Here is a 27,979-nt window from a genome sequence, read left to right as displayed (position 1 = left end):
CCTCTACCATCCTTACGCAGAATTAACAGACATGTCGCCAGACATATTCGGTAGATTAATGTTCTCTTGCAAACATGTAAATAAACTATTGTCGTTTAGCTGACTAGTTCGTGCGACGAATCGTACGAGATCTACAATATGCGTGTAGCTATATGTGCGGCTGTGTATCCGAGAATCCAAAGGTGGGTGCATCTTGTTTGTGATACTGCGTCGGGGTTGTTGCGATATAGCAGACGGAACATACGTATCGCATTTCGACTTTTACGTCTCATTAATGTGCGCAAATTCGTTACTGGGCACGCACGCATCGTGTGTTCGATATTATTTTTAAATATCTTTTCGGATTTTTCTTCTTTTCAACATCTACTTCGTGTTGTTTCGTGCAATAAATTTTGTATTTATTTGAACTTGGTCAATACGTCAACGTGACAGTTATTTACCGACCGAATGAAAGATGCGCAAACACAAGTAGAGCTTTCAATGAAATTCGAAATGTTTTGATGTGTTGTGAAGCGAGTGTGCCCCCTGGAAGTCAACTGTAGCGATAATGCAAACTGTTGTGTTTCATACCACACGTTTGATAAAAACCATCGAATAGGAATTTTCCAGTAATGTATTTTTCCGTGATTACCTACCCAACAGTTTTGTCATTTACTTTTCTATCTTGTACCAGCATAGTTTCCCTTGCCAATTCTATTTAACAGCATTGTAATTTTGTAGATGAACATTCCACTGTATGGACTTCTTGGAGTTGCAGCGGCTCTGTTCATATATCTTGTTGGAATCGGAACAATTGTGAAACTATTCATTTGCCTGATTGCCTTACTTTTAGGGTATGATGAAGTTGATCTCAAATTTAGCGAGTCCTCCTCTTACACCTCTTCTTCTAGAACTTTCCTTGTCAGTCAATGTCTGTAAATACAATATATCTTTGTAGTATTCGTGGCTAAAAACTTTATTTAACACGCTAAATATATTCATAGACAGAATTTTGTGCACAACTGTGCTTCTACTAATTGCTGTAATTCGAGGACTCACTGTATGTTAATGTCAAGAACTATCCTATACTATACCTAGTTGATACATACTTATATATATTTTATTACAGAACAATCACTTGTATATTTAGGACATATAGCCCAAATCTCGATAACGTTATTAAATCTGAAAGGGAAGACTTAAATAAGAAGACTGAAAAGTTTCGGCAGGTAAATGGGTAATTAAATAAGATATTTAGTTATTTTTCTCTGTTTAACTATATTTCTATTATTTTGCAGTATATCCTAGAACTATCGAAGCAGAAGTCAAACTTTACTTTAGATAGAAGAATCACTGGTAGCCGTATTATTGACGAGTCCCTGCAAGTACATACTCGATTTAAAAATTATCACTACTATTATGTACCCTCATATGTTATAGTAAAAATAACTCAGCAATTTGCTACTTCCTTTATATAGGAGATATTAGATTTCGTTATCAGAGATTACGTGGAACCATGGTACAACGTTATTACAGACGACGAAGAGTTCATATACTCCGTGCGGGATACTGCTCAAAAAATAGCTATCAATATTGCAAATCAGTACGTAAAAACAAGAATATTGAAGTTTTATTTCAAAATGGCTTGTTCCTTTCTAAAAGAATCTTTTCTAACACAGAGTGAAAGGTGTGGACTGGATACCTTACTTAACAACTCGTCTCGTCGACGATGCAGCTTCTCATGTGAGACTGTATCGGCAGGCAAGAGCGAGAGTAAAACAGCTTCGATCGAAAAAACTACAAAAAGGTAGTGCAAGCTCAAGCACGTCGAGCGGAACTCCGAAGAAAACGCCTACTCACAGGCGGAATAAAAGCGAAACGGATGTATCGTGGTATTCTCAGTCAAAGTTTTACATTCCTAATTTATCGTCCCTCACCGAACCGATCGAAACTGGCGAGGAGAAGGAAGAAGAGTCACTGGAGAAGATATTCTTCGACCTCGAGGTGCAGATGGAGAACAATATGATATGCAGGGATCTGGTGTGTACCAACAGTATGGAGGAACTCGAATTTTTGGGCGAGATATCGGAAATCCTGTTGTATTTAGTATTACCAAAGGGGGACTTTGATTGTCTGACTGTGAGATTTATATTAAGGGAGTTGTTAGTAAACGTAATAATTAGGCCACTGTTGGATTTATTCTCTGACCCTGATTATATTAATCAGGCGTGTATATGGCTGGTGAGTACAAAATTATAACGACAAATTGTAATTATATGCAGGGCCGGCGCCTCGATGCAATGATTAATTCAGATGCCCTCTTCATCTTATAAATTAAAAATAAATTAAATCATGAACGTTTGTGGCCCTGAAATAGGGTCAGTTCATCTGGACTAGATGCGTTGTATGATTTGTTACGAAAAGTTGGCCCTGATTTTGTGAACGAATAGTGCAAACATATAATCGAGTCGTTTTGTTCTAGTGCATTAAAGAAGCTGGCTTACCGAGCGATGTGTTTTTAACAGTGATCAGAGTCACAGATAGCTTAGACGAACTAACAGCGACGAAAAGCATAGTTTGTAAAGAAATAGCTCACTTACGCTCTAAGGATTTAGGTAGGGAGGACGATCTGTCCGTCAAACAGCAGCTAAACAGTTTGCTCTATGTGAAAAAAATCTTGGAGACCAGGATTATCGGGATGCAAGAAGGTTTGGAGTCGGAGACTGATGGAATTGGTGCTCAACCAGACTGGAATAGGTTGCTGATACCGGGTCAAAAGTTAGTGAATTTACCATTGGATGAATTACTGAAAAATAACATTGCATTGAGTTACTTTATCGACTACATGACTTCCATAAACGCAGAATCATACTTATATTTTTATCTGAATATATACGGCTGGAGAGTGTCTGCCGAGCAGCAAATATCCGATATAGAATTACAGAAGCTACACGCGGCTCATGGCGGTTCTAGTATGATGGGTGCCAAGCGTAAAAATACCGACTTGGAGAATTTAAAAGAAGCAGCTACGAAGATTTATCAGCAGTACCTTAGCGACAAGGCGTCGCCAAAGTTGCAATTAGACGACGTTTTGGTAAAGATTTTATTAACTAAAATAAGGACCGAGTCCGTAAAAGAGACGTGGTTCGACGACCTTCGAGTCTGTTGTTATGAGAAATTGCAGAACGAAGATCGATTTCTGCCAGGCTTTAAAAGGTCGGTGGCCTACGTGAAACTCCTCGCTGAATTGGACTTGCTCAAGGATCCACCCTCGGAAGAGGACACGAAATCTTTGGATAGCATCAGTCTGTCCAGTACAAACAACGAACTCGAGACTCTGGACGAGATGTCCGAGCTGTACAAACCGAACGAAACGAAGGCAGCCGAGTCGAAGGATAGCAAATCACAATCGAACTCGTCGGTTAGTTTAGCAAATATTGTAGAACCCAACGAAATTAAAACGGTTGACGAAACTGACTCTGAGGCGAGTGTTAGAACTACAAAAAGTGCGAAAAGAGCGATCGGTATCGACAACGATAATATGGTTGAAGGCAAGGATCTGACATTTTACTTAGAATCAAACGCGAATCAGTATGTCAAGTTAGACGAGGACGCATACAATCAGAATGCGATTAAAAAATTACAACAGGGTCGATTCGAGATCAACGCTAAGATCATAGAAACTGGTATCGTGAATGACCGCGGGAAAACCTATGGCATCTATGCGGTGGCTGTGACGAAGAGCTACGATTCAGGGTATCAGGAGAAGTGGCACATTTATAGAAGATACTCTGACTTTTACGATCTGCATCAGAAAATAAAGGAGAAGTATTACGATCTAGCGAAAATACCTTTCCCAGCGAAGAAAGCTTTTCATAATATGGAGAGGGCAGTTTTAGAGAGAAGAATGTTGATGCTGAACGCTTGGTTGAATCAATTAATGAAACCGACGGTAGTTGACGGCCACATGGGTCTGCAGAACTTGTTGCTGAATTTTTTAGAGCAGGGGGATTACGATAAAGGTGTTACCGGTGGACATATATCCAGAACGGTAAGTACAATAGCTAACATGTATAAGAGGATTACACAAGACTGCTAGTATAATATTTGCTTTAATACAGATAGATAGTTTGATGAATCCTTTGAAGACGTCCATGAAGACTGTGACGCAAGCCGTCAAAACCATGCCAGATAACATGCTGAACACCGTGGACGGTGTCATGGACAATATAAGCAAGTTTTTTGGCAATCCAAAGAAACCTAACGCATTTTACGAAAACACTAAAGTTGGTGCTGGTCTTGACGTAGAGGTACGCGTTTGTCCTCTTTCCTCTAATTTTTGTTTAAAGCTCTTACTGTACGTTGTATTTTTCGTATCTCAGACTGACGATAATATTCCTCTGCGTATAATGCTCTTGCTGATGGATGAGATCTTCGATCTAAAAGTGCGGAATCAGTGGCTTAGGCGGCGGATCGTCACGCTTTTGAGACAAATTATTCGCACTATGTTTGGGGATATAGTGAATCGAAGAATAGTGGAGTACGTGTCACTGTTGACTAGTCCAGCGAAAGTCGCTGGGTATCTGAAGGCCTTCAAGTGAGTAAAGTTGTATCTAGATAACATCAAACAGCTGCGAAATATTCTTTATTAGATTGTAATATTCTATATTATGCTGTGTTTTTTTGTATTATGCTAATATTGTATATCCAACGATTACAGAAACAGCTTTTGGCCAAACGGTGTCAAGGCCGAGAAAAAACCACCGCGTGACATGGAAACGAAAAACAGAACTAGAGTAGCAGCCAAAGTTGCTTTGTTGTCCTGTCTCTCGGACGAGCTAAAGCATATCATCGGTAGCGAAACGACGAGGCGAGGTCTTTTAAGAGTATTCGAATTGTTTCAACGACCTGTGTTAAACAGAAGACTGTTGTACGTGCTCTTGGAGGGGATAATAGAGACGCTGTTTCCTCAGAACAATTTAGTAGACATTTTTCGCAAACTTTACTCCGTTTCGCCGAGGGTACAAAGCAGGCGTACGCAGAGGTCTTAATGCCAAAGGGAAGAAGATACGACTAGCGTTCTATTCGATATGCTCGCAGTTTGAAATATTCACGACTTCTCTCATCGATTAAAGAAACGCATAACAATCAGGTAGTCGTGTCACGTGTTGATTAGTGCCCGACGAGAATTGTAAAATACAAGAGACTTACTTAAGTATTATAGTATTCCATCGATGCTCTAAGTCCTGAAAGCTTGTTAGTTAGGGGTGTCGAAATGTGCACTCAATCCTTCACGTTCACATCGGGATCGAAAAATGTGAATTATTTCAAACAGGCAACTAATGGAAACATTCTTCAACTGGGAACAAAATGAAAGTTTACAGGCTTTCAATCTCTACGATTTATATGTATATTCGGTAATAAGTAAGCACAGTAATTCAGTGGCCAAATAATACAATTATATAATTAATTCAAAATACGCTAATCGAATTCATCTTAAGATTCAATTCTTCTTGATATTACGTACTATAATGGTTACGACCTTTTCGCAATTACCTCGTAGGAACACGTATTGAGAACTACGCATTCCATTTGCATTTCGACTTCTTTTTACACGTAGCATACATATTAAGAGACCAACGCGACACTTAACGCAAACGAGAATGCAATGATGGTTTGATTGATCCGCTCGTTAGCATTAATGATCGCGGGCGCTATAGTTACTTTGTTGAAACGTCCGTACACGTTTGTGCCATCCGCGTAGCGTCTAATTTATTTATTCGTAAAATTGTTTAATCTGGTATCACTTACGAAGTATATAGGTTGTCAAATTTAATTTATCTCTGTCGATGATGTTGACCCTTCGACGGTGTAAAATTGTTGTAAATGTCGTACGACTGTACATAAAGTTATTTCTATCGTGTTAAAGCGCCATATCTATCACGTTTACTGATTAAAGCAACTGTTTATAATTGATGTTCTTCGATTTTTTAACCAATCCCACCTTGGATTATTTATGTGCATTCACAGTACACTTATGTTCCTACTAACAGAAGGAAATAACTATTAAACAAACTGTGCCTGATCTCATCGCTATAGGAATAAAGGATGCGTAGCATCTCCGCTATAGTGTGATGGCACTACTAAGCCTCGGCACGTGATCTGCCAAAATACATTGCCGCTATTTGCTATTGTCGGACAGTGTTAATTATGGAATTAACCGCCATAATTACTTTTTTTAGGTTGCACTTTACGCATTATCCCAAGCTTTGAATAGTCGAAGCAAAAAGTGGAAAAGCAACATGGAACAAGTAGGGGGATAAGCAGTTTATACCGTATGTATAGTCAAAGAGTCCAACATAACGTTTCAGGTTCCACTCCTAGACGCGATGATCATACGAGAAATTCGATCCTGTAACTGCAACAGGACAGAAGGTGACCGTTTAAAAAACGATAATTACCCCGAATCGACTAGGTTAACCATGTCATCGACAAAAAACAGTGAAAACAGAGGGGGTTCGCGACGAAAGGAAAGAGTGGGCAGAAACAAAGAGAGTTTATTACCGGGTTTCACCGAAGAGTGTGGGGTGCTGCAAAATTAAGGGGCGACGAGACATTAGGAAAAAAGAGTGGGGGGGGGGGGGGACGGGGGTGCTTGCCATGGTACAAGAGCATCGTCTCATCGTTGCTTCGCGTCATACGGGGACGTTTTGCTCGAGCAAAAAGCCGCCGTGGACAAAGAAGGAGTTCTTCGAGGGCTTCGAGTGTCACGTGATGGTGGGACAAGAGCAGATCCAGGCATTTTTAAGATTTTTTTTAATTCCAGCTACTTTATAATCAAATTGGCTAATTTAACTAATTTTTATGTCTTTCTTATTTTGAACAATATCATCGGATTGTCTGATAATTGATCCTTTATCTACACCTACACTGCGGAGCCTAACAATAGCACCACCTATATTTTTAATATGATACTATCATATTCAACGTGTCAAAAAACTTTTAAAGACTCATTTGGATTATAATATGCTAAGAATTATCGTTACTGTAGCCCGAGTCGATTTCTGTCAAAAACATACGAACATTTATAATTTGTTCGATCGGTAATGAAGAGAATATAGCCGATCGCCGATGTGAATTGTGGAGTGAAGTAGACTTCACTGTATCGTTAGTAACCGTTCTTGACAATAGCGTGTTTATAAAGTTTGTGTGATCTCCAGAGAATTTGAAATTCCATAAAAGTAAGTAAATGTACATTATTAATATATGATCGAAGGTGTGAATTTTCATCAAACGAAGCTAAACAAATGTGACGAATGTATTGGGAACAAGACATAAGTCTATTTTATATTGGAGCTCTTGTAAAGTATTTCATTCATAGAGAACGTACTGGACGTTATGAGCTTTAAAATGAAAGCAATTTCTTTAAATACAAGAATTATAAATTTAAAGTAATTTGAGTGATTGTTTCATATAATGTATAAAACGGTACTTGGAGCTAAACTTTCCGAGTGTAAACAAGGTAAGATAAAAATCGACTTTAACTATAGTAACGTTAATTCTTTCCATACTGAAATATAGTAAGTAGGTGTCCAGTGGTTTATTGGCATGTTGAACATCGTAGTATAATTGGTTTTTATGAAAAACTCTTTTAAGACCCTGAAACCTCAAAATTCAAGTGTATATATAATGTTGATACGCAGTGTAGCAAACGACTCCGTATCCCTATAAATAAATGAAATTGAATTGAAATCGATGAAAATTTCGTTCTGATATCTGAAGTTCGGAAAAATGGACTACTTTTACCGTACTTTGAAGTGCGTTCAAGTACTCGGTATTTTACCTTACGAAGATAAAACTATAGCAAAACGACGAGGTGAACGGAGACACGGGGCTATTGTGCGTGAAAGAATTGGGCACCGGGTGGTGTTGGGTTTGCGCGCTCGTGTTGAATTCTGCGTTCGCAGTCGTGCGTTTTCAGAAAGGGGTTCGTCCGCACGGCCCCCGGCCTTTCTGAAAGAAGACCAAGGGAGCAGGGGTGGCAGGGGGATTCCTGCCACGGGCGTACGTGCGCGGCGGTGGCGGGCGGCGAACAACTACCGAACGGCGTACTAAACGAAAGAAAATCGATATGTATGATTCACGCACGCCAAGAGAGAGAGAGAGAAAGAGACGTGTCGAGGGGAATCCGTGTAGGACGAGGGGGGAGGGGGCACAGGGCACGAGAAATCTAAGGGGTGAGTCTTTGACTATATAACCATGGACTGCTAGTTGCTAACTTCAGAGCTGACGCCACATCTAGTGGCGACACGTCTATCCACGAATCCATCGTGAATCTCACGAACTAAAATCCGTGCGCGATGATCGAATGAATGGCAATATCAGCAACCTTGAGTCGACACTGTTAATATTATAACTGCGACAGAAAAGATATTTAAAATTAAACGTGCCAAGTTGGGTCACATGATCTCTTTCAAAATCCTTGTCGTACATTCGCAAGCAACACTTTCGCAAATGAATTCTCTATGTACACTCAATGTTACACTCATTTGTGTAAAACAATCAACGCAAGATATTTAATTAACGGACTTTTATATCCAAGAAACAGAAACTGTTCAACTTCAAATTTTAAATGCTTTCTTCCGATTTGAATTGTCCGCCCTTTTGAGCCGAGGAGCGCAGCCTATCTCGTCGAGATGTAGGAACACCGAACCATATGCCTTTAACATGGGAATGAGAAAAGTAGGGGGGACTAGCAGTCCATGGTTATACAGTCAAAGGGGTGGGTAGAAACACGGTGAAAGGAGCGGCGTAACACGCGGGGCAGAGAGAGCCATCACAAGAGGGGGGAAGAGAGAACGGTAGAGCCACTCTTCTCCCTTCTAGTTCTCCCTTTTGCTCGAACCAAGGGGACGGAGAGCTTGCTCTATGCGCGATCAACGGGCACACACGTAATTCTATACAAGCGCACGAGGAGGGGTATTCTTACAATGCTACCCCCTCGGTCACTCGATCAGTCGTGTCCGAAGTCCCCATGCCGTTGGAAACCATGCGCCAGGACCGTTGCCGTTCGCGATCACTCGTTCGCTCTATTACGTTATCGTCTCCGACGATCCTACTCGACGATCTAACATCTCCTACAAGCAATTGCAGTCAATTGCTTCTGCGATTTGAATCGGTCCCGTTTTACCCGCGCTGTGGAATTACGAACGCGTCGACTCGGTCTTAAGTCCTCCAAGTGCGCGAACGTCGCCGATCCTCGCTTGCGCGTTTCTCTACCGCTTCGATCGTGTCCAGGAAGATCCTTCGAGTGCTCGTATCGTTCACGGATGGTGTGCCACTGCCAGTTTCCCTCTGTAAACAACGAAAGCCGGTTTCAGTGTGCCTTCTTCGCGCGTCCCCTTCGGATCCTTTAGGATACCGTCGTTCTCGGACCAGGTAAAATTATGTTGAGGATTTTCTGTAACTCTAGAGTCGTGGATGTTTTTGGATGTTGGCTAGAGATGCGCTAGAGAGCACCTGGCTTTGTTGCAGGGGGTGAACAAGGTTTTGTTCGGGGAAAATTGAATTCGTTTTGCTCGGTTGAGCGTTATTGTTAGGCAACCCTTTGCTACTAGTTTGGAGCCAGCTCGGTACGGGATGAACAAGCACGAGTTGTATTAAGTAATGTACTTGTGACTTGTTCGAATAGTTATTTACCTGAGCAGTCAGTTTTTGTTGATCTATCTAACGACGATGTACACGTGATGTACTTGTTTCCAACTACTGATATTTGTCAAGATTCGAATATCAATTTTTACTCTACGAAAAATAAATCAAAATATAATCATCTTCTATTTACCGTTCTTCTTAAAACTTGAATCTGGATGAAAATTGTATTTATCTTGGCTTATAGTCTATTTATCTGTTGACTCTTTCTATTCTTGGCCAGGTTTGTGTGATTTCAAACCACTGTGCAGCGTTGCGTTTTTCTTGGCGCATAGGACATCTCCGGGGATTTCGATGCGAGGCTAGCACATGTGGCGTCGTGATTCACGCTTCTGCGCGTCCATTCAGCCGCCCTTGCGTTTCCCTTCGAGTTAGGTTTTCCAGTAATCTCAATTTACTTCTGAATCACTTCTGAACAAGGTAAACTTCAAGCAATGAAACGAAGTTGATATGAGATCTAAACAAATTCTTGTTTTAATAAGTGTTCGTATAATATTGATACGCAGTATATCAAATACTCTCTTACTTATCGTCAGTTGTAATTGATGTGCAATGGCACTCCCGAAGAGCGCGCATCTCTATCGAACAAATCAGAATCGATCACAGATCGGGCTTCGATCGTGTTCCAGATTCTATCGGTTCGCGGCATTACTGTTTGTTTATTTTAAGTCCCAGGCGTATCTTGTTTCGGTGCCAGACTCAGCTGACCGCAACCCGGCATCGTTTTCTCCTTTTATTTGGTTGCATTACGCGTCGATCTGGTGTTGGTGTGAATTAGGGGGGCATTCTGGTTTGTCGCCTCGGAAAAAATCATTTTTTTTTTCTTTTTACCACTTTCGTAAAGTCGGCAAACACCTGAGAACTTTAAACGTACACTGCTCTGACCATGAATATTAGGAAACGTATGTGGATTGGCTCATATTTTGTCGAATTTTATAGACGCAACTTTGTTGAAGTTTTGAGCCGAGCGATTTGCAACATTGTTTAACTGCTAGGTGCTGTCACGGGGTGTCAGGTGCTTGTGTCTTGTAATTTATTTAAGTGGCTAACTATTTTGGTATAGTTATTGCACCGAGTATAATATGCTCTTTGCGATACTTATTTCCATTCTTCTTAACTTTGTCTTGGAGATCTGCTGGCCCCCGTAATAGCTCGGGTACCTCGGGATCGCTAAACCCGTACTGTAGCTGCATATCCGCATACTACAGCCCCTGAGAGTTGGCAGGTGCTATCAGGGTTTGTTAGGTGTTTCGTGTTAGTTGTCAAGAGGCGTCAGGAAGTGTTAGGAGACGTGGTTAAGCATTTAAAATATACCTAGCTGATGCTATAGTTGCGCTCCACAGTGTACGTACCATAAAAATTGTATGGTTCTGGCGAGACTCATTTTCGACATCACTTCTTATTAGCTAGAATCGGTGTTTGGGCCACTGTGGCGACGTAAGTAGTAGGCGAAACTAACGTCGCATAGGCAGAAACTCGAGCGCGGTGCGAGACATCGAGTCAAGTCCGCGAAACGTCGCGAGACGTATCAGTATCGTTTAAAGGGACTCAAACATGATACGACGGTTGGGATTAACTTACTTCGCCTCTAAAGAGACACGCAGACGACTGGTTTATCCTAGTTCTTCTCGCCGCGAAGGTCGTCGCACTTCGGGGAGCACTTTTACTCCTGTTTACATGAAAAGAAAAAAATCTAATTTATCTATTAAATCTAATCGACAAAATTTGAGAAGTTAGCGCGAATAGAACCTACACTCTGCTCCCATTCTTACCGTGGATCAGCTACGAGGGATTTTGTCGCCGCGCAACAGTCAATTAGGTCACGGCGTCACATCGTCGATACAACTTGAAAATATTGCGAGGCATCTCCATACCGTCGCAACAATATAAACCTATTTCGTAACTGTCACTTCAGTTATTGCACTGAATCCATCCGTCACGATACAATTATTTCTATTCTTCTTGACGTTACTCTGCCTTACACAACTCCTTAATTTTGCTTTAGTTCGTGTCATCGTAACTCTGTACGTTACATTTACGTTAGTCTTGTTTTGTGTATACGTCTATTGGGGCCCCCTGGCCCCCATCTAGCTAGGGTACCCCGGGGTTGCTAAGCCCGTACTGTAGCTACAAACACCGCTACAGCCCTCGAGGACCGTTTTCAATTGACCACCACAGTTTTATGAAAAACGATATATAACCAGACGTTCATTAAAATTTGAATCTGAACGTAGTCTCTAAAAAACCTGACCTCACGGCCGGTTCTGATCGATGAAAGTAATGGTGCGTGCAAGCAAGGAGATCCGAAAGAGTCGTCTCCCGTTGGAAAAGAGGTGCTGACAGGAAGAGAGACGATCAGAAAAGTGGCGACAGGAGAGAGAGAGACGAAGGACATAGGTGGTCGCAATTTGCACCTAGAACACAGAGAGCACCGATATCTAGTATCCCATCGTATTATTACGCTCGAGGGCGTTCGTAAGGGGGAACGGAGGTCCAGGGATGGCTGGCTGACTGGCTGGCAGGACGGGGCGGCGGGTAGGTGTAGGCTTACTTTGGACTGTGGTGTGGGATTACCGTACTTATATTCAAGTCTAATATTAAGTTACCATTTTGCTTTACGGCAAGTGAACAGGCTGCCTGCATATAGGAAGCCATCCGAGCGCTCCTGGGACAGTCTGGTTCGCCCGTCTGGGCCCACCTACGACACATAAACCCTCCGACCGCCTTCCGCACAGTTGAAAATTTTGTGTTCTCGCGTATAAAAATCCATTGGTTAAACGTTTTGTGTTGATTGTCGATTGTTTTGCTTGGAGTCCAGGTAAAACTAGTCGCAAACGATTGCAAGAAATATTGCTCTTGGGTTCCATGTGACTGGTGAAGTCTACGCCAACAACACCAGGGGACGAACCCACAAAGTATCCGTCACAAGTCTTTTCACTTCTCGTCGTACGACTATCTCCGTAACCTGTGGATGGAATAATTGGGAACAGAAGTATAAATGGAGGACACCGCCGACAAGTGTATAGTTTCGAAAGAAACCGCGATCTTGGAACGCGTAGTAGCGTCCACCGTCTTTTACCTGTGATCACGATGGCCGCGTGTGGTGATTAGCCGTATATCACCTCGAATTCTGATCCTTTTCGTCGCTAACATACTTGTACGGCTGCCGCAGGAACCGTCGAACGTTGCTCGCCGACCAAGAGGACCGTGAGAACAGGACTCGTTCGTCCGAACAGCGGTAACTAGAGACCTAGGTGGACAGAAACGGAAATGGAAGAGTAGAGGGCAATAAGAAGGCAGAGGTACTGACTTCTGTGCGTGCTTGGGTTTGCGTTGGACTTCCTAGCACCATTTGAAATCAGTACTACTCTTCTTAGCAGTCTACATCAGGTATAGCTCATCGGGAGTATAATCGGGAACGTTTACAACAGCGGTATTTGGTATTAAAATGTTACCAGTCATTTTATGTATCCTCTTCTTTGTCTTTAGTACAATGTTTACGTATAATTCCGTCACTCGACGAATACACGTATTACAAGTTTTATTGTGCGATGATCGATTCTGTTATACGGTTTCGCGCTTATTCTCTACTTTGTTTGTAAAGACTCGAATTTATATAATTACAACATACATACGTACATATACATATATGTATATATGATACATGTACTTACACACACACACACACACCCATCAAGTTAACATTTATGCAAATAATTATTACATACACATCCGTCCGTTTACACCGGCGACAGCAGACGTTGTGCAACGCCTGATCGATCATCTCGATATTCTTGCTGGTTTTGCGGTTCGTTATCGTACACGCGATCAAGGCTGTCGATCGCATCGAGGACATATGTAGCAGTGTAAACGGATCCACTATAACTATTTAGCGAGGCAGTATGGAACATCATAATAAATAAATTCACGCCCCCTACGTGCGGGCTGCGATTATGACTGCGATGATGGCATAATAAAAGAATACGCGTATCTATATATACAATATCGTCAAACTCGTCCGCGCCTCTCAATGTTCTCGTCTCCGTTTGCGGATTCGTTAACCCTTTCGACCCTGGTGACAGGATCGTCTTAGCGTATGGACACGGTGAGTACTTGCTCGGGAATTAAGGGATCCAGTGCACTAATTTGCTCGAGAGCTCTTAATGCTGTTAACACTTTATCTACCGGCCTATTTAGAAATACTTTGCAATTTCGAAAAGAAGTTAAGAGTTAATGTGTAAAGAGAAACAAATAGAATTGAAATAGAAAACAGGCGGGTCGAAAGGGGTAAATGTCGATACCAAACGATTTTCGGCGGTCAAGGACACTTGGGTACGGTTTTCCTTTCGCCATGAAATTCGGGGAACGAAAATTGGATGTACCGTGAGCATAGTTCACAGACGCGCTCTCTCGACACGAGGTAACAATGTAGAGCCATTTGTCGGATCGGTCGAGTTCCTCTTGTCAACGACGACAATTTAACACTATTAATCGGCGAGTACTGGAACGACATTGACCGCGCCTCGAAGATAACAGCAGATAACTGTGCGATAACTGTCCTGCAGTTAAATGGAATCTTTGCTTCGACTAGTTGCCTGCAGCCTCGTCCAGGTTTCACCCAGCGCCTTTGCGAAGTGGTCGTCCACTGTGATAAGAATGTAAGATTAGATGTAGAGACAAATTAGTAAAAGGACATTTGTATTTCAATAGCGACTCATATTTTTACAGTGCCATAATTGGGAGTATTTATAATAATATATAAGAATTATATCGATTCAAGTTGGTTATTATACAAATTATACACAACTATTAACTTTCATAATATTAAATAAAAAAAATACATAGTTTCATTACAAATATATCGGTGACCTTGATATCTTTGATCTTCAAATTCAAGGCAGATATTTTTAAGCGTTTTATCTTGAGTAACGCACACTGTATAATAATAAATACATATTACATCGTGAAATGGAAACGTGTTCTTGGCGACTAAACAAGTTTTGGAAACGCTGGTTTAAAGTAGCTCCCAATGTTGGCTACTGTCGATAATGATATATGGTTTCTATGTATCTCGCAATACAGCCAGTGTCGTACCACTGAGACCAGCCTCTTTGTCGGTGGTGGTCGCATTGAAGACAGCTGCATACTCTTCTAGCCCCAACGATCGTTTAAAGTGTTCATCTATTGCAGGATCGCTTACGCCGCCCACAGTTCTGAGTCCAGTCCTTTGACCTCCTGCTGCCGCAGATGGTGTCAGGGTTGCTGTAGGTGTCACTGCAGTGTCTTCGATTGTCGTACCTGGTGAACAACAATTTTTTCACACGTATAATATTAACTTATTTTATATTATTACTTACGATAGCATGGCTTAACTTAAATTCTATAACTGATGCAATGATTTAAGAATGAAGTTTCTTAAAATGTTGCATTATTGTTACCTAATAGGAACTTATTTTACTCTGCAAATATTATACTATGAATTTTACTTTCAATATTTTTTTATATTTTAACATACTGCGTGCATTTTGTAGTTCCTTGGACATTTAAATTTCTTATAAATGCATAAAAATCAGCAGTCTATTTACGAGCTTCCGCAAAGTGAGCTGCCAGGCATCGCACAGCCTAACACAAGAGATCAACCGTGTTCCTATCGGGGCAGCACGGTTACGCGCGCATCTGCGTCTTGTGCATCACGGTGCATTGTCAGAGGACGCAGTCACCCCTCGTGACGAACAATAGAGGTCCCTGGAACCCCCCTCTGTGACGCAAGAACAACGCAACGCGCCTAACAAATTCGCGGCGAGACTTAGTTTGCAGCCGTCTCGTCTCTCTGCTTACCAGCTTGTGGCGTAGTGGGCACGATCACGCTGGGCCTGCTGTGATGATGATGATGAACCCTAGCTGCGGACATGTCGAGCGCCTCGCTCTGAATCGGGTCCCTCCTGCGTTCTTTGCGCCACGCGCTGCTTGGCTTCCGGTGGAGATTCGACGCCTTCGGTCTCTCCTCTGCTTGGAAAAAAAGAAAACAATCCCGATGTCAAACACGTACAGATAAATAATAATCGATGCGTCGCGTGGATCGTACCGGAAACTTGCGAAGATTGTCGCGATCCGTTACTGTATTTCTTTAGTTGCAAAGTTATTTTTATTTTTTTGCATGCACGTGTAACGGTCACAAATGGCTCGGATAAGAAAAGACAAGGTCCGACTTTTGCGCTCCGCGATTATTTCAATTACATTTGCCTATTTTTCTTTGTACACCTAGAGACTAGAGATTTAGGAGAAGTACCATTTTACAAATTGTTACCAACCTTCCCCTATTTGTTATTCGTCTAAAAGAGGATTTGAAATATATATTTTTTATTTTGCATATTTCACATTATGCACATGTTTTAATTTTTTGTTTAACTGTATATGTAGAGCCACCTTAAGGTAATTTTGTGAAACATTAGAAGGTGAGTTGAGAAAGTTAATTGAACAAAACGATCGCGTAGCATGGTCCATTCATCTTTTCCCTGCTTTGTGCCTTCGTCCTTTGCCTTTAAACCAGTTTGACCGTCTTCCTGACGATCCTCTCACGGCTATTAGGCACTTCCTGCCTCATCCTGGGAACCGGACTCATCTCCACCACCCCTTCCCGTTCTGCTAGTCTACTCCGCCTCTCCTCGATCGTTCAGAGGGTTGTCGTTAGATCGATTTCCAATTTTAGATATCGCAACGAACGGAAGTAGCTGACCCCTGATATTTCATAAATATCACCTGATAACGGAGACCCAAGGACACAGGTCAACGTATCTCTCCATATCTCTCTCTTATTTATTGTTAATCTTTCTCCATTCCATTCAACAGTATTCATTAACAATTACCGAAATAAGGAATTATTTATTACTCGTGCGTTGAACTATTTCAGAAAATAAAAAATGGTTTTGGACGCTAAATACTCGCGCGTTTTTTGAAAATCGTGACAATCTAATTTAAACGTTCCTAGCGACTCTTTATAACCAAACTGTCAAGTGGACACCTAATACGCAAAACTTCCACGTACCTCCCAACTTGTACACCGATCGGAAGTTGTCCGTGTTGAGCCACGGTTGCCAGAAGCAACTTCTCCTTAACGAGACCTCCATGTTCGCGACCTACGGTCACCACGTTAACCAAACCAACGAATTCTATCGAAACGGAGGCCTCGAGGAACAGCAACCACCGCGAGATATTCCTCGAGTTCGCCTCAAAGACCGATTGTTCGATCACCAATAAATCTCAAATTCACTGGGTCAAATCGGAGCACAACAGTGTCGATAACACGATCGTCCTGCTCTTGACGAAGAGTATCATCGAAAACGTGCCCATCCAGGGATCTTCTTTTCGCCAAAGAAGGCAGCCTCCATGACGTCCTGGAGCGAAGGTCAGACTCGAAAGGTTTTCGGGAATACAACCGTGTCAGGTCTCTGGATTAGATATCGACGATGCCCGAGGAAAATCCTGATAACATGAAACGAAAGAAGCGGTCGTGGATCGCTAAGATAACGAGGACGAGGACCATAATCGAGGTGGAGACGATTACACGACACACGAGGAAACTGGACACACTGGAAACAATCACTCTTTCTTCTTCTCTTTCTTTCATTCGCTCGAGGAAGCGAGACGTTTCCGAAAAGAGCCCGTGGATTCGTGAATATCCCTCTAACACGACTGTCTTAAGATTCATTCATTCATTCGCCTTGTCCCGTCGCTTGCCCCCACCACGACGCGCGGAGAAGGTTGCCTTTTACACATGCAGAACCTGAACGCACGACCCGTAGCGATGAGTGTTCGATTCCGGTCCCTTCCGACAAATCTATCGACTGCGAACAAATTTCCAAAATACTGTTAAAATACATACAGTCTGTTTGAGACGAGCGTGTACGACGAATTTTCTTTTCTGTTTGGAAACCGTTGGAGGAGAGATTCGAACGCGACAACACGGCACCGTCATTCCTTCTTGATGCTTTGTTTACAAAGTTTGTTATCGTAGTTAACGTCCTTACAGCCGCACCCTTACCACGGACCTTCCAAATGTTATTCCAACCGTTATAATGGCTAAATTATAACCAGCCCCACCCTTTAATGGCTAAATGCCAATTTGTATTTAGATGACAGGCAATATCTGACCAAGTGTTAACTAGCGATTAATCCAAACTAGATCTTGGAAATCAATTTGGTGCCCGTCCTACACGTTTCTCCAGACACTCTCTGTACGGTTTTCTCCTCCATTGTTCACGAAATAATAATACCCCAAGCAAGATCAAGGTGCCACGTTATGCCCCGAGGAATCGTGAGGCATCGTGCAGGAATCCGTGGTATTTTAATAGCGCCGCGTTCAGGTAATCGTGCGCAGTTATCAGACGCTCGTTTAACAGCGAATCGCGGGGCTCGTGGGCGTGAATTCGCGGAACGTAAATGCCCGCAAGTAAACGCTCCATACTCAAAGTCGCGGCTCGAGCAAAATCGACGTTATCTCTCAACGTCCACATCCTCGTCGCTTCGTTAGCTTTCCCTCCTTCTCTAACCCTTTGCACTTCGGTGACGTCACCGCGGAAATAATGGGCTAGGTCTTATTTAGCGATAATCGAATTTTTGCATTCTGCAATCACAAAAATATGTCTTTTAGTAAGAACACGTAGGGAATCGATACGTAATGCGACATATAGTCGAAACTTTAATAAATGTGAAATTATGTTACCAACAGAAAATGACAAAAGGTTTCGGACAAAAATGGCCAATACATGATTTAATCAAATATTTATGTAAGAACATCTTTTTCCACGAACAAAAACATGTAAGACGCCCCATACACGATACGATCTGTCGTACGACAAATCACTTCGACGAGTCTTTTACCCGTCGAATAATCCCGTCTAAATCGTCGTGCAAATTCACGAACCCATAGATGTAGAGGTCTCTCGTGAGTCCAATCCGAAGACGTTTATTAATAATCCGAAAATTGATGGTAAAAAGTATTTTCAGAGCAGAGTTTAGCTGATACGAGAAAGTCACTGAACGCGCCATCACCCGGCAACGAGTAAAACTATGGTTGGTATTCGGAACAGGTTCGAAGCTCGGCATTCCATCGCACAAACACCACACGGACGAGTCGCCACACTCTCGCGACACAACCGAATGAGAGCTCGTTACGGTCTGGTATTTCGTCCGATAGGACCCAATGATTTATGAAAATCATCGCGAGAACGTTTTATGCCATGTAGCGAGGTCGTTAGCGGCCTGTTCGATATACTATTATTATTTATTTCTCTCTTGTTTAACATCACGCCAGGTCAACAAATGGAAACGAGTATCCGTGCTAACTTTTTTAAGACAGCTACTACGATGCACGAAGAATGAAGAACGACAAAGACGGAATTGAAGCACTTTCACAATGCGGCTGGCCAAGGATACTCAACGACAGAGGATAGCAGAAAAATAAAAGATAATTCTCGAGCCAGTGCTACGGAATTTGCTGGTCAATTTTGAGAAGGAAATGGAAATAATTGATCTACGTGTAATTTATTTACACTTGGATTTTGGAGGTTTCAGTATGCTGAGACAATTTTTCAATTAACCAATGATACTAGAAAACAAGAAAATTTTTGCTTTTCAAGTTACTACACTATTAGATACGTTTATTGGGCTCTTATTAAGATTTGGGTTCTTCTTTTATAATTCCTACTTGTACTACTTGAAACTTAGGATAATGTACTTGGGAAAATCTTGAGAAAAGAGATGCGACTGTCGGCTAATCAATACGCAATTAGATGAAGCTTATCGCGCGCGGAGATACCGGGCGCAGCGATTTAACTATTCCCATTGTTTACGGTCAATTACGTGTATCGCGTTGCGAAAACGGCACATACCTCTCTGTGTAAGTTTCTTTAAACACTTTGCTGCTTATCAGTCGCTTGTAAACTATTTTATTTTTTTCCTCGAAAACGAAGAGGCCTTGACACAAATTCTTTTGCACGCAGTGTTTATTAGTGTTGTAGAGTAACCCAAAAAAGTTTCATCAAGATCCGTGCGTTTAGGCTGTTAGAAACGTGCCTTTAGACTGTTACGACGCGCCACTGCTTGTTTCCAACTTAATTTCGCGTGGCGGGTAAACTGAATGAAAGGGTTGAATTAGACTGTAGGCGTGACTTTCCGCGCCTCTGCATAGAACGAATATGCGCGTCACAGGAAGAGGTTCGAGTAGTGTCTTGCCAACGAGAGTGTCGGGGAAGCGGCACTTTGGTACCGGCCGAGGAATCTAAAATAAACACTGCACAATGTTATCTAATTCGACGTGAAATTGGCATTTCATAGGAATGCGGGCCTCGAACTGGGGCGAAATATTGCAAGGAGCTCTTCTCCTCTTCTTACATAAATCCTCGGCAATTCTCTGACCGAAGAATTTGCGATCATTACACAATTAGGTCGAATCTTCCAACAGAAATAAACGTACTGGCAACTAATTAGCGAATCTTGAAGGATTCCTACGGTAGTACCGAAATTACTCGACGAAGAAAGTGTCCGACGAGTGGATGGCGCCAGAGAAAGTGGATGGTAGCCCAATGTAAAGTTCAACCCCACTTTGTATTGGAAAATTAAAATACGTATTTAAATGTTGAAAACAGAAATTCTTGAATTTGATCTACAACAACTGTGTGTACCCCTTAACCCTTTATTTATTGACGGAACTAATATGTCCTGTCAATTTTCTCATGGTACTGTATTAACTAAACGCTTTGAAACCTATTGTGACTTTCAAGTCCACTTGTATGAAGTTCGTTTTTAATTGGCAGCACACGCTTTTTTTCTTTTGGAAGCTCGTTAGAGACAACTCTATGAGATGATATAAGACCAAGATGGACGCCTAAAATTTAAAAATTTTTGAGAAATTCAGTAAATAAAGGGTTAAATAAAGCGAGTGTATCGTGTGTAAACGTTAATTCCCGAGGAATTTCAACGTATAAACTGACCTCGCACCATCGTCGCTGCCCTGGAGAGGACGTCCAAAGCGCTCTCGACTGCAGACATATCCTCCCTATGGTCGACGGTTCCTCGACTCGCCTGTGGATCCTCTTCAACGGTTGCACCCTGGACAGCCACCGTTCGCGAGGTCAGTATTCGTTGTCGAATTTATTCCCGACGGATCGTCGATTGTGGGAACCGAGGCGACGGAGCTGTCCGAGCACCAGGTCTTCGCTGACCCGAGGAGGCACCAGGTGGTTCACCACGGGTCGGGGTACCCGCGAGAGATCGGTGGAAGCCCGACACCGTTGTAGAAATCCGCTCTCTAGGGACAGAAGTCGAACTTAACTGTTTGGGGGACTTCCTCGCGGCCGAAGCCAGCACAAATAAAGTAAAACGGGGATTAAAAAACGTGACATTGTCTGTGGAATGCGGACCCCTCACCAGAGGCCCGCCTCTCGCTTCTTTCCTCACCTCATCCCACCCACCCTGCGTTGCTTCGCGAGTCCCCTACACACCCCGCTCTTGCCGTACGGACACCACGATCCCACTCCACCCACCGTTACTGCTGCCTAGCGATAGACTCAACACACATTTTGACTATCCACTCACAGTTTCCGCTTCAATAATCAGTAAATAGAAACTTTAAATGTCGATCGTACGCTTCGGATTGGAATTTTTAATGAACAGAAATGAATTCTGTACCTCTGTATTCATTAACCTGATTAACCATGACCACTGCGATACACCTATATGAATATTAGTAGCCATAAAATTTTGTTTATTATTATTCTTTTACAATTACTGTAGTTATCGATTACATCTACAACCTGTTAGAATTATAATACTAAGCAACATTTCATGGCTACTAAAGTTCGCAGAAATGCATCCTAATGCATCCTCTAGCGCCGATTTCGCGACGTTTCGAGTCCATTGCTAGACACCGTACATCTTACTCCTACGTCGTGCGTGCTGTTCCTGTCCCTTTCCAAATTTCCTCGCAACCGGCGCCAGTCGTACAGCATCCCAATTTCATCTTAATAACATCCAAAGAACAGCTAAACCGACAACCTATTCTACATATTATCCACGAATTCTTCTCCTTTCTCCTATTTCACGAAATGTAGATGAGCAGTAAATTATTATGTAATTTATACATATAGTTCAAGTGCACCAGTATCCGGGGAAAATTCAAAGACGATTTTCTTGAAAATAAAAATTCACATAACGAATTTGTATTCTATGTTTCCGACTTATTTTTTCATGTAGAATGTAGAATCACTCCCTTTTCGCTTGTACCGCCAGTTACCGCGCACACCCTGTAGATAAATAAAATATGGGAGATATACGACAGGGAGAAAGAATAATAATGCATACCCTTTCGCTTGGGAAAAAGGGAGCAAGCGATCTCGCAATTCGGATAAAATACTTTTACCCCTACCTTCAGGTTAAATGCTCACCAGCTTTTCCTCGACTCTTAGAAGAACCTAACTGAGCGTTACATGCGTATAATTATTATAATCGAGTCAGTGAAAATCTCTAACGCTTTGTTCATACCGCAAATGGGCACAATTCTTATCTAGATGAAAATTTCGAATGACGAATAAAAGATGAACAGAATAAAGCTGTTTTGTAACCTAACCCAACGTTAATCCTTTGCTTGCAATCTAACGAATGAAAGGATGCTATCGCATACAAGACGAAAATGTATTATGGAACAACGAGGTGCATGTATAAGAGAAGTGTCGGAATCTATGGAACGTATTATATCGACTGGGAGAGAGTTAAAGTAGAGTTAATATTTGAGAGATCGGCAGAGTTTGAGCCACGGTGTGTATCGTTAAACGCTCCCATCCAAAGTCAAGCGAATTACAAATTATCGCGGTCGCTAGTCCGCCTCTCGGTAAATGGAATTCGTCGAAAGCGATGAATCAACGAAACGTCGAATGTTTCGGTATCACGGAGCGAGCACGCACGCGTTGCGAGTCCAAGCAAAATTTCATTCGAATGAATAGACGACGAGGAAAAAAACTCTGAATAGCAAATTAATCTCAACTTGAAATAATATCATTTCATTTTATATAACTCGGATTCTAATATACTGCCATCAAATAACCGATCGAAAATTGTTTATCTTTACTGGTTATTAGTACGTTTTTATTTGAATAAGACATTTGTTCATGTCCGTTAGAAACGTAAACGTAAACGCCGTGAGCTAAAAAATGACGCGGCGCGTAAATATCGACACACTCGACTCCTTAGCAAGTGACGTGAAGCGTTACGAGCGAAAAATCGGTGGAAATGCCGCGGAATAAGAGACTTGGCGGACAAGTGAATCGTTGGATTTTTCAACAAAGTATTCGCTAACAATGGGAGCTTTGCAACGCTTTTCCCACGAGGAGTAACGAAAAGGCATTTCCCCTTCTCCGAGTACTGCGTCCGTCGGTCACAGGAATCGATAAAGGAATGTGGCGTAGCATGGAAAAAAAGAGAACGAACGCACGCATTCCTCGAGGTAAAATCGAACGGTTTTTTTTCCCTTTGGAATATGTCTTTACTCACCGAACGTTGAGCGATGACACTCACGTGAACACACGATCAAACATCTAGCACAACGTTTCCTGGCATGTCGAGCCGAGATAGGGCACGTATTTTCATTGAAAACGATGAAAATCTAATGGTATGCGGGCGGACACGCAGAACACGGCCTGTTTGACACGAAAGGTAGCCTCGGCTTCCCCTACTACTTGAACATTACGCTGGAATGCATGGCATTCGGTTGTTCCGGCGCGCTCTACAGGCAAAACTGCCAACCATGCTGTACTGTATGCGCTGAATCCTGAATCGCTCCATATCGCTCTATGCCATGATCTGTGTAAATATGGTTCGATGTCGTGCTTCGTGTTACCCTTTAAGATGCTTTTCTGTCTTTAAGAAAATTCATTCATCATCCTGCTCGTTTTTCACAAATTTCTTAGGCAACGAAAAATACTTACGCCACGCTCTGTGTAAATATGATTCGATATTTGATAATGTTTATGAAAATTCATAGTTCACCCTAATTCATTGCTCGTGTTTGAGAAATTTTTTGGATGGTAGAAAATATTATAGTATCGGAGAACTTGACATAACATATGGGTACACCTCATTTTTCTGCAATATCTTTACACAAATAAGTGTTACTCGAACAAGAACTGTTTCGATCAATAGCGTATTATGTAAAGAGATAATGTATAATATGAGAATTTTTAACGATGCATCACTAAAAAGTAATACAGGAATTTGTGAGTCATTACGTAAAATATATTTATTCTGTGTCTTACCAAGCAACTTCAATGATTTATTCATCGTTTATTTCTCTATGTTTCCTCTATTTGATCAATAAAAAAGAAGATTGAAAAACTTATTACAGTTTCTTACATTATATATCGTGTTCTTATATACTGCGATTTGTATAAAAATTTTATTTATACGTCGTGTCTATAACAGTTCACAATTCCAAGGTTATACGTCACAATGACAGATACATATAGCACTGCACTCTTAAAATTCAATTATATAGATCCTTGAATACTGACATTATCGAATACAATTATGCAATTATTCATCACATAGAGTTCGTCTCAATTCTATATGTAACTAAGACATTTTCATTTGAATTAAAAGCGTGTGGACGCATAGATGAGTTTTTAAGATATAACATTTAATTGTTCGCCGTTGTCATCCTCGCCGTCGCTCAAGTTATCCAAGGTATAACAAAGCTAAAGTTGGAATCGTTACATTATACATACAACAATACTAACAATATTTCTGTATCATTCTGTATTTGTGTATCATTCTCGTATATAAAAAGCAATAAACGTATATTTTTAAAATATATACCTCGTCTAAATCGGGCCTTTTAAGTATTTCCTCTAGTCCCGATAATTTTTCTAAATAGTTTGGAATGTTACACGCATCAAGTACAAATGATAAACCACGATTTTTATATTCTGTGATGATAGGTACAGAACATGCCGTGCAGGATGTAAATCTGTGTGTTATCGTTAACTGCATATCATAATTCCACAGAGATCCGCGTATCGTATGTGGCACACCTCCCAACAAACCAACCAATTCGGTGTCATGCGAGCTCATATTGTCTCTGTTGTTACCCATTAACGCTCCTGCCTCGATACTATTAAATATAGGAACAAATCGTTACACGATTTAAAAAACCTTTAAAGTTACTCAAAGGTCGCATTTTCTAATTTACCTTTGAGGATGTTGTAACAAAGCTATCAACAATTCGACGGCTAATCCTGCAGCAATTTGCGACAAGCCTGGCCTGCTAACAGTACATTGTTGATCTAGCGTTCTATCAGTTTGAGACTGTGAACAAAATAACGATCTTCATTAAAACACCAAACAATAGGAAACTAAGTCAGTGTAGTTCTTAATATACGTACATTTCCGGGCTGTGTTACATCGTTACAAAAATAGCAACCCAAATCCGAACCAGAAGGGTTTTTTATATCTAAATCTGGAGAAGATGGAATAGACGAATTGCGAGTACCGTGCCTCTGTACAGTAAACGAGTCGAAACCTAAAGCAGCGTTAATAGCAATCTTATTCATTGCCGCGCATAATACAGTAGGCAACCATCTAGCTTCTCGAGAATCCAAAAGAAAGAAGACGACGTCAGTGTTTTGAATGAGTTCTTCCAATTTTTTCAATGACTGTTTCATCGACTCCATCATACTTTTACCAACAACGTGTCCAGGCATCGGAATATGTAGAACCACACCCTCTGCATTCTATGGTGTTGGTGTAATTTGTATAATCAAGTTTTATTTAAGGAAACTCTTGAATACTCACTATGTTTGGTCTTATATTAAGTAGCGCATCTCTAGCTGCATAAGCTTTATACTTATGTTCTACGGCGTCCTGATGACAATATAAACTTTGTCTTACAGTGTTACTGTGAGAAACATTAGAACTATCAACAAAAGTTATGTTATTCACTCCCCAACCTAGAAGTACCCTTGCTACGGAACAACCCAAAGTTCCAGCACCCAGTAGAAGGCATCTAAGATTACTAACTTTTTCTAAATCTAGGTTTGGAACGAGACGCCACTTCATTAACTTCAAGTTTAAATTGATGGCTCTGTCTGATAACCTAATAAACAGTAAAGATGAAAATAAAATTTATGTACAAATAAAAATAGTATCAAATTTTTATTTTAAAAAACTACCTTGCTGGATCCATTGTATCCGATAAATCAGCTATGTTTGGACCTAGTTTACCATTTGCATTATTCTCCCAACCTACTAACTGACTTTCAAATAAATTATCTCTAATTATTTTATTATTTTCGTGTTCCTGAACTTTAAGCTTGAAAACAATACTTTTTTGTGCCTTATTTCCTCTTATAGATATAACTTTAATAGTTCTTGTAAAACAGTACGTAGGACAATGCCAGAATAATAAACAAAGAAGATTGCGTAAAGGCCATCCTGGTTCAGGGCTTGTACAAGGATCGTAAAATCCAAAATAAATGTCCTTACATTCCTAAAAAATAACTTAAATGCATGAAAGAAAATATGCATTATAGTTACATAAAAGTACATATAATACCTGTAATTCTTTTTCATTGCTTTTATACATCTTGATTATATTTACGCCTGTTGCCAGATCGACGATACTCATATTATTTTCACTAGATATTAAAATTGTAAAGTAATTTTTTGATCCACTGTCCAGTTGGAGAAAACCTTTACATAGATCTTCTACTTGAGTAACTGTGAATTCTACGTTAATCGACTTTGGAGGTTCTTCATAATAGATTTCAGGTAATTTCAATAGAGTTGGATGAGCGAACCAATAATGAAATCTATATTTCTTTAAATCTGAATATGCTAATACTATAAACAACGACAATTTCCATGGCATTTGCAAACTAGATCCATCTAAAATACTATCCATAACAGCTTTTCCCAAGGTATCGATGAATGTTCCAGGATTGGTTTGCCGAAATGCTTCATAAGTATTTGTATTAATCATCTTTCCGCAACAAATTATTGACGAATTATGAGAAACGGTTTTTATGTCTCTAAAAATGACCTATGTGGAGTTGATTTCAACTAGTACCTATTTTACTTAACATGTAAACAAGTCAAAATAATTATTTTTATCCTGCATATGTACACTTACTCGTTAAACGATGTAAAATCCAATACCAAGGGATTGGTATTGTCTTCATTCGAAGACTGAAGACTATAGCTTCCCCATACATTAATTACTGCCTTCTCATCCAATTTGAATTTGTCTATTTTCAATTCTGCAAATTTTGCCCAAAACGTGTGATCTGTAGTAGATCTAAGTTTTGTAAATTTCACAAGCTTGGACATTTTTAAGCTTTCGACAGACAAAAATTCTAATCCAGAGCGCACCTGAAATTGAATAAACACTGTTATGACAATTATTGAAGTATGTTTGACAGTAGAATGATAATAAAACATAACTATATATTTATTTAAAATCAGAACTAGTCTGCTTATCTTAGTAACCTATACAGATCACTTGTTAATTGTCGATAATGATTGAATCGACGACAATATAGTACAAAAATACTAGCATGATAGAAAAACAATACTAGTTTGCATCGTAGAATTGTGAAATTTGTGAAATTTCTCATACATCGCGAAACACGCATGCGCACGTTCCATTAATTCGAATTGATAAAATTGTTCACTGTTCAAAATTGAAGGCATAGGACCGTTAAAAAATTTAGATTAATTTTCTTCAGACTTTCTTCATTTCTATGTAAACGATAAACATTTATCAGAGAGTGTTATTTTATGATGTATACTATGACTATGATATATGTATACTGTATGTCTAATATCGTTTTGATAATGATAAGCAGTCCTCGTATCCAACAGAACGCAAATGTATCATGTATAGCTTTCATAATACTATTTGTATCTTCGTTTAAATAACATTATTTATTTCGCAATTGTATTTGGTATAGCTTTCGTGAACCGAAAGTGATGTATCTTATACGGTCGAAAATTTGTCAATAATAGTTTCTACTGTCATCAGTGGCACAACAAAAATGGATGCAAAGGAACACTTACTACCATTTACCTCCTCAAAATAAAGAATATTTTACAAACTTTACGATCAAATAAATGTAGGCGTTTTAGGGTGAATTTAGTAAAAAGAAACGCTGGAACCTGGAACACACACACTCGATAAGACGAAGGTTTTGCTTGTACTAAAAAGTTTCAGAAAAGAAAAGAGCAACGTCATGTTACAGATTTTCTG

At 40.6% G+C, this 27,979-nt stretch overlaps 3 protein-coding genes and 1 long non-coding RNA gene across 11 annotated transcripts; 1 reads left to right on the top strand and 3 right to left on the bottom strand.

Annotated features, from left to right (window-relative positions):
* The first annotated feature begins 14 nt into the window (after window positions 1-14).
* On the top strand, window positions 15-5,951 carry LOC128880051 (sorting nexin-13-like). 2 transcript variants are annotated; one of them, XM_054129714.1, is made up of 10 exons: window positions 15-182; window positions 721-833; window positions 1,109-1,208; window positions 1,278-1,364; window positions 1,458-1,582; window positions 1,659-2,220; window positions 2,462-4,030; window positions 4,101-4,289; window positions 4,362-4,576; window positions 4,700-5,951. In XM_054129714.1, exons 1-10 carry the CDS (start codon window positions 153-155, stop codon window positions 5,028-5,030), a joined length of 3,321 nt encoding a protein of 1,106 aa, XP_053985689.1. In that variant the 5' UTR covers window positions 15-152; the 3' UTR covers window positions 5,031-5,951. The 2 variants fall into 2 exon arrangements, with proteins under 2 accessions (XP_053985689.1, XP_053985690.1); XM_054129715.1 differs by lacking the exon at window positions 15-182 and adding an exon at window positions 205-608.
* On the bottom strand, window positions 5,372-12,507 carry LOC128880057 (uncharacterized). 2 transcript variants are annotated; one of them, XR_008457746.1, is made up of 4 exons: window positions 12,294-12,507; window positions 11,460-12,101; window positions 11,269-11,356; window positions 5,372-9,333 (listed from the first exon to the last, which is right to left on the bottom strand). It is a non-coding gene; the product is annotated as an uncharacterized LOC128880057 (long non-coding RNA). The 2 variants fall into 2 exon arrangements; XR_008457745.1 differs by lacking the exons at window positions 11,269-11,356; window positions 11,460-12,101; window positions 12,294-12,507 and adding an exon at window positions 9,821-11,033.
* A 616-nt stretch (window positions 12,508-13,123) lies between these two features.
* LOC128880056 (transcription cofactor vestigial-like protein 4) lies at window positions 13,124-23,809 on the bottom strand. 3 transcript variants are annotated; one of them, XM_054129726.1, is made up of 5 exons: window positions 23,233-23,809; window positions 20,679-20,995; window positions 15,526-15,693; window positions 14,782-14,985; window positions 13,124-14,332 (listed from the first exon to the last, which is right to left on the bottom strand). In XM_054129726.1, exons 2-5 carry the CDS (start codon window positions 20,734-20,736, stop codon window positions 14,253-14,255), a joined length of 510 nt encoding a protein of 169 aa, XP_053985701.1. In that variant the 5' UTR covers window positions 20,737-20,995; window positions 23,233-23,809; the 3' UTR covers window positions 13,124-14,252. The 3 variants fall into 3 exon arrangements, with proteins under 3 accessions (XP_053985701.1, XP_053985702.1, XP_053985700.1); XM_054129727.1 differs by lacking the exon at window positions 23,233-23,809 and adding an exon at window positions 21,145-21,961; XM_054129725.1 differs by lacking the exons at window positions 20,679-20,995; window positions 23,233-23,809 and adding an exon at window positions 16,733-17,435.
* Window positions 23,810-24,001: 192 nt separating this feature from the next.
* LOC128880052 (uncharacterized) lies at window positions 24,002-27,810 on the bottom strand. Of its 4 annotated transcripts, none has more exons than XM_054129717.1 (9): window positions 27,790-27,810; window positions 26,864-27,102; window positions 26,288-26,762; window positions 25,905-26,221; window positions 25,528-25,828; window positions 25,119-25,466; window positions 24,926-25,041; window positions 24,553-24,847; window positions 24,002-24,431 (listed from the first exon to the last, which is right to left on the bottom strand). In XM_054129717.1, the coding sequence occupies exons 1-9, from the start codon at window positions 27,793-27,795 to the stop codon at window positions 24,360-24,362; spliced, it is 2,169 nt and encodes a 722-aa protein (XP_053985692.1). In that variant the 5' UTR covers window positions 27,796-27,810; the 3' UTR covers window positions 24,002-24,359. The 4 variants fall into 4 exon arrangements, with proteins under 4 accessions (XP_053985692.1, XP_053985693.1, XP_053985691.1 ...); XM_054129718.1 differs by lacking the exon at window positions 27,790-27,810 and adding an exon at window positions 27,175-27,364; XM_054129716.1 differs by lacking the exon at window positions 27,790-27,810 and having other exon boundaries at window positions 26,864-27,364.
* Between the last annotated feature and the right edge of the window lie 169 nt (window positions 27,811-27,979).

This window comes from Hylaeus volcanicus, chromosome 7, assembly GCF_026283585.1.
Source record: "Hylaeus volcanicus isolate JK05 chromosome 7, UHH_iyHylVolc1.0_haploid, whole genome shotgun sequence".
Taxonomy (NCBI): domain Eukaryota; kingdom Metazoa; phylum Arthropoda; class Insecta; order Hymenoptera; family Colletidae; genus Hylaeus; species Hylaeus volcanicus.
Note: the sequence above shows the minus strand (reverse complement) of the source record. Positions and strands in the feature narration are given on the sequence as shown.

Excerpts from the sequence above, each read along its gene's own strand:
- LOC128880051 (XM_054129714.1), top strand. The coding sequence starts at position 153 with ATGTGCGGCTGTGTATCCGAGAATCCAAAG. Across the intron at positions 183-720 it reads GTGTATCCGAGAATCCAAAG|ATGAACATTCCACTGTATGG; the intron begins GTGGGTGCATCT and ends GTAATTTTGTAG. Across the intron at positions 4,031-4,100 it reads GTGGACATATATCCAGAACG|ATAGATAGTTTGATGAATCC; the intron begins GTAAGTACAATA and ends GCTTTAATACAG.
- LOC128880056 (XM_054129725.1), bottom strand. The coding sequence starts at position 16,814 with ATGGAGGTCTCGTTAAGGAGAAGTTGCTTCTGGCAACCGTGGCTCAAC. Across the intron at positions 15,694-16,732 it reads ATCGGTGTACAAGTTGGGAG|AGGAGAGACCGAAGGCGTCG; the intron begins GTACGTGGAAGT and ends TTTTCCAAGCAG. Across the intron at positions 14,333-14,781 it reads CAAAGAGGCTGGTCTCAGTG|TGGACGACCACTTCGCAAAG; the intron begins GTACGACACTGG and ends TTCTTATCACAG.
- LOC128880052 (XM_054129716.1), bottom strand. The coding sequence starts at position 27,171 with ATGTTTTATTATCATTCTACTGTCAAACATACTTCAATAATTGTCATA. Across the intron at positions 26,763-26,863 it reads GATTTTACATCGTTTAACGA|AGACATAAAAACCGTTTCTC; the intron begins GTAAGTGTACAT and ends GGTCATTTTTAG. Across the intron at positions 25,829-25,904 it reads GATACAATGGATCCAGCAAG|GTTATCAGACAGAGCCATCA; the intron begins GTAGTTTTTTAA and ends ACTGTTTATTAG.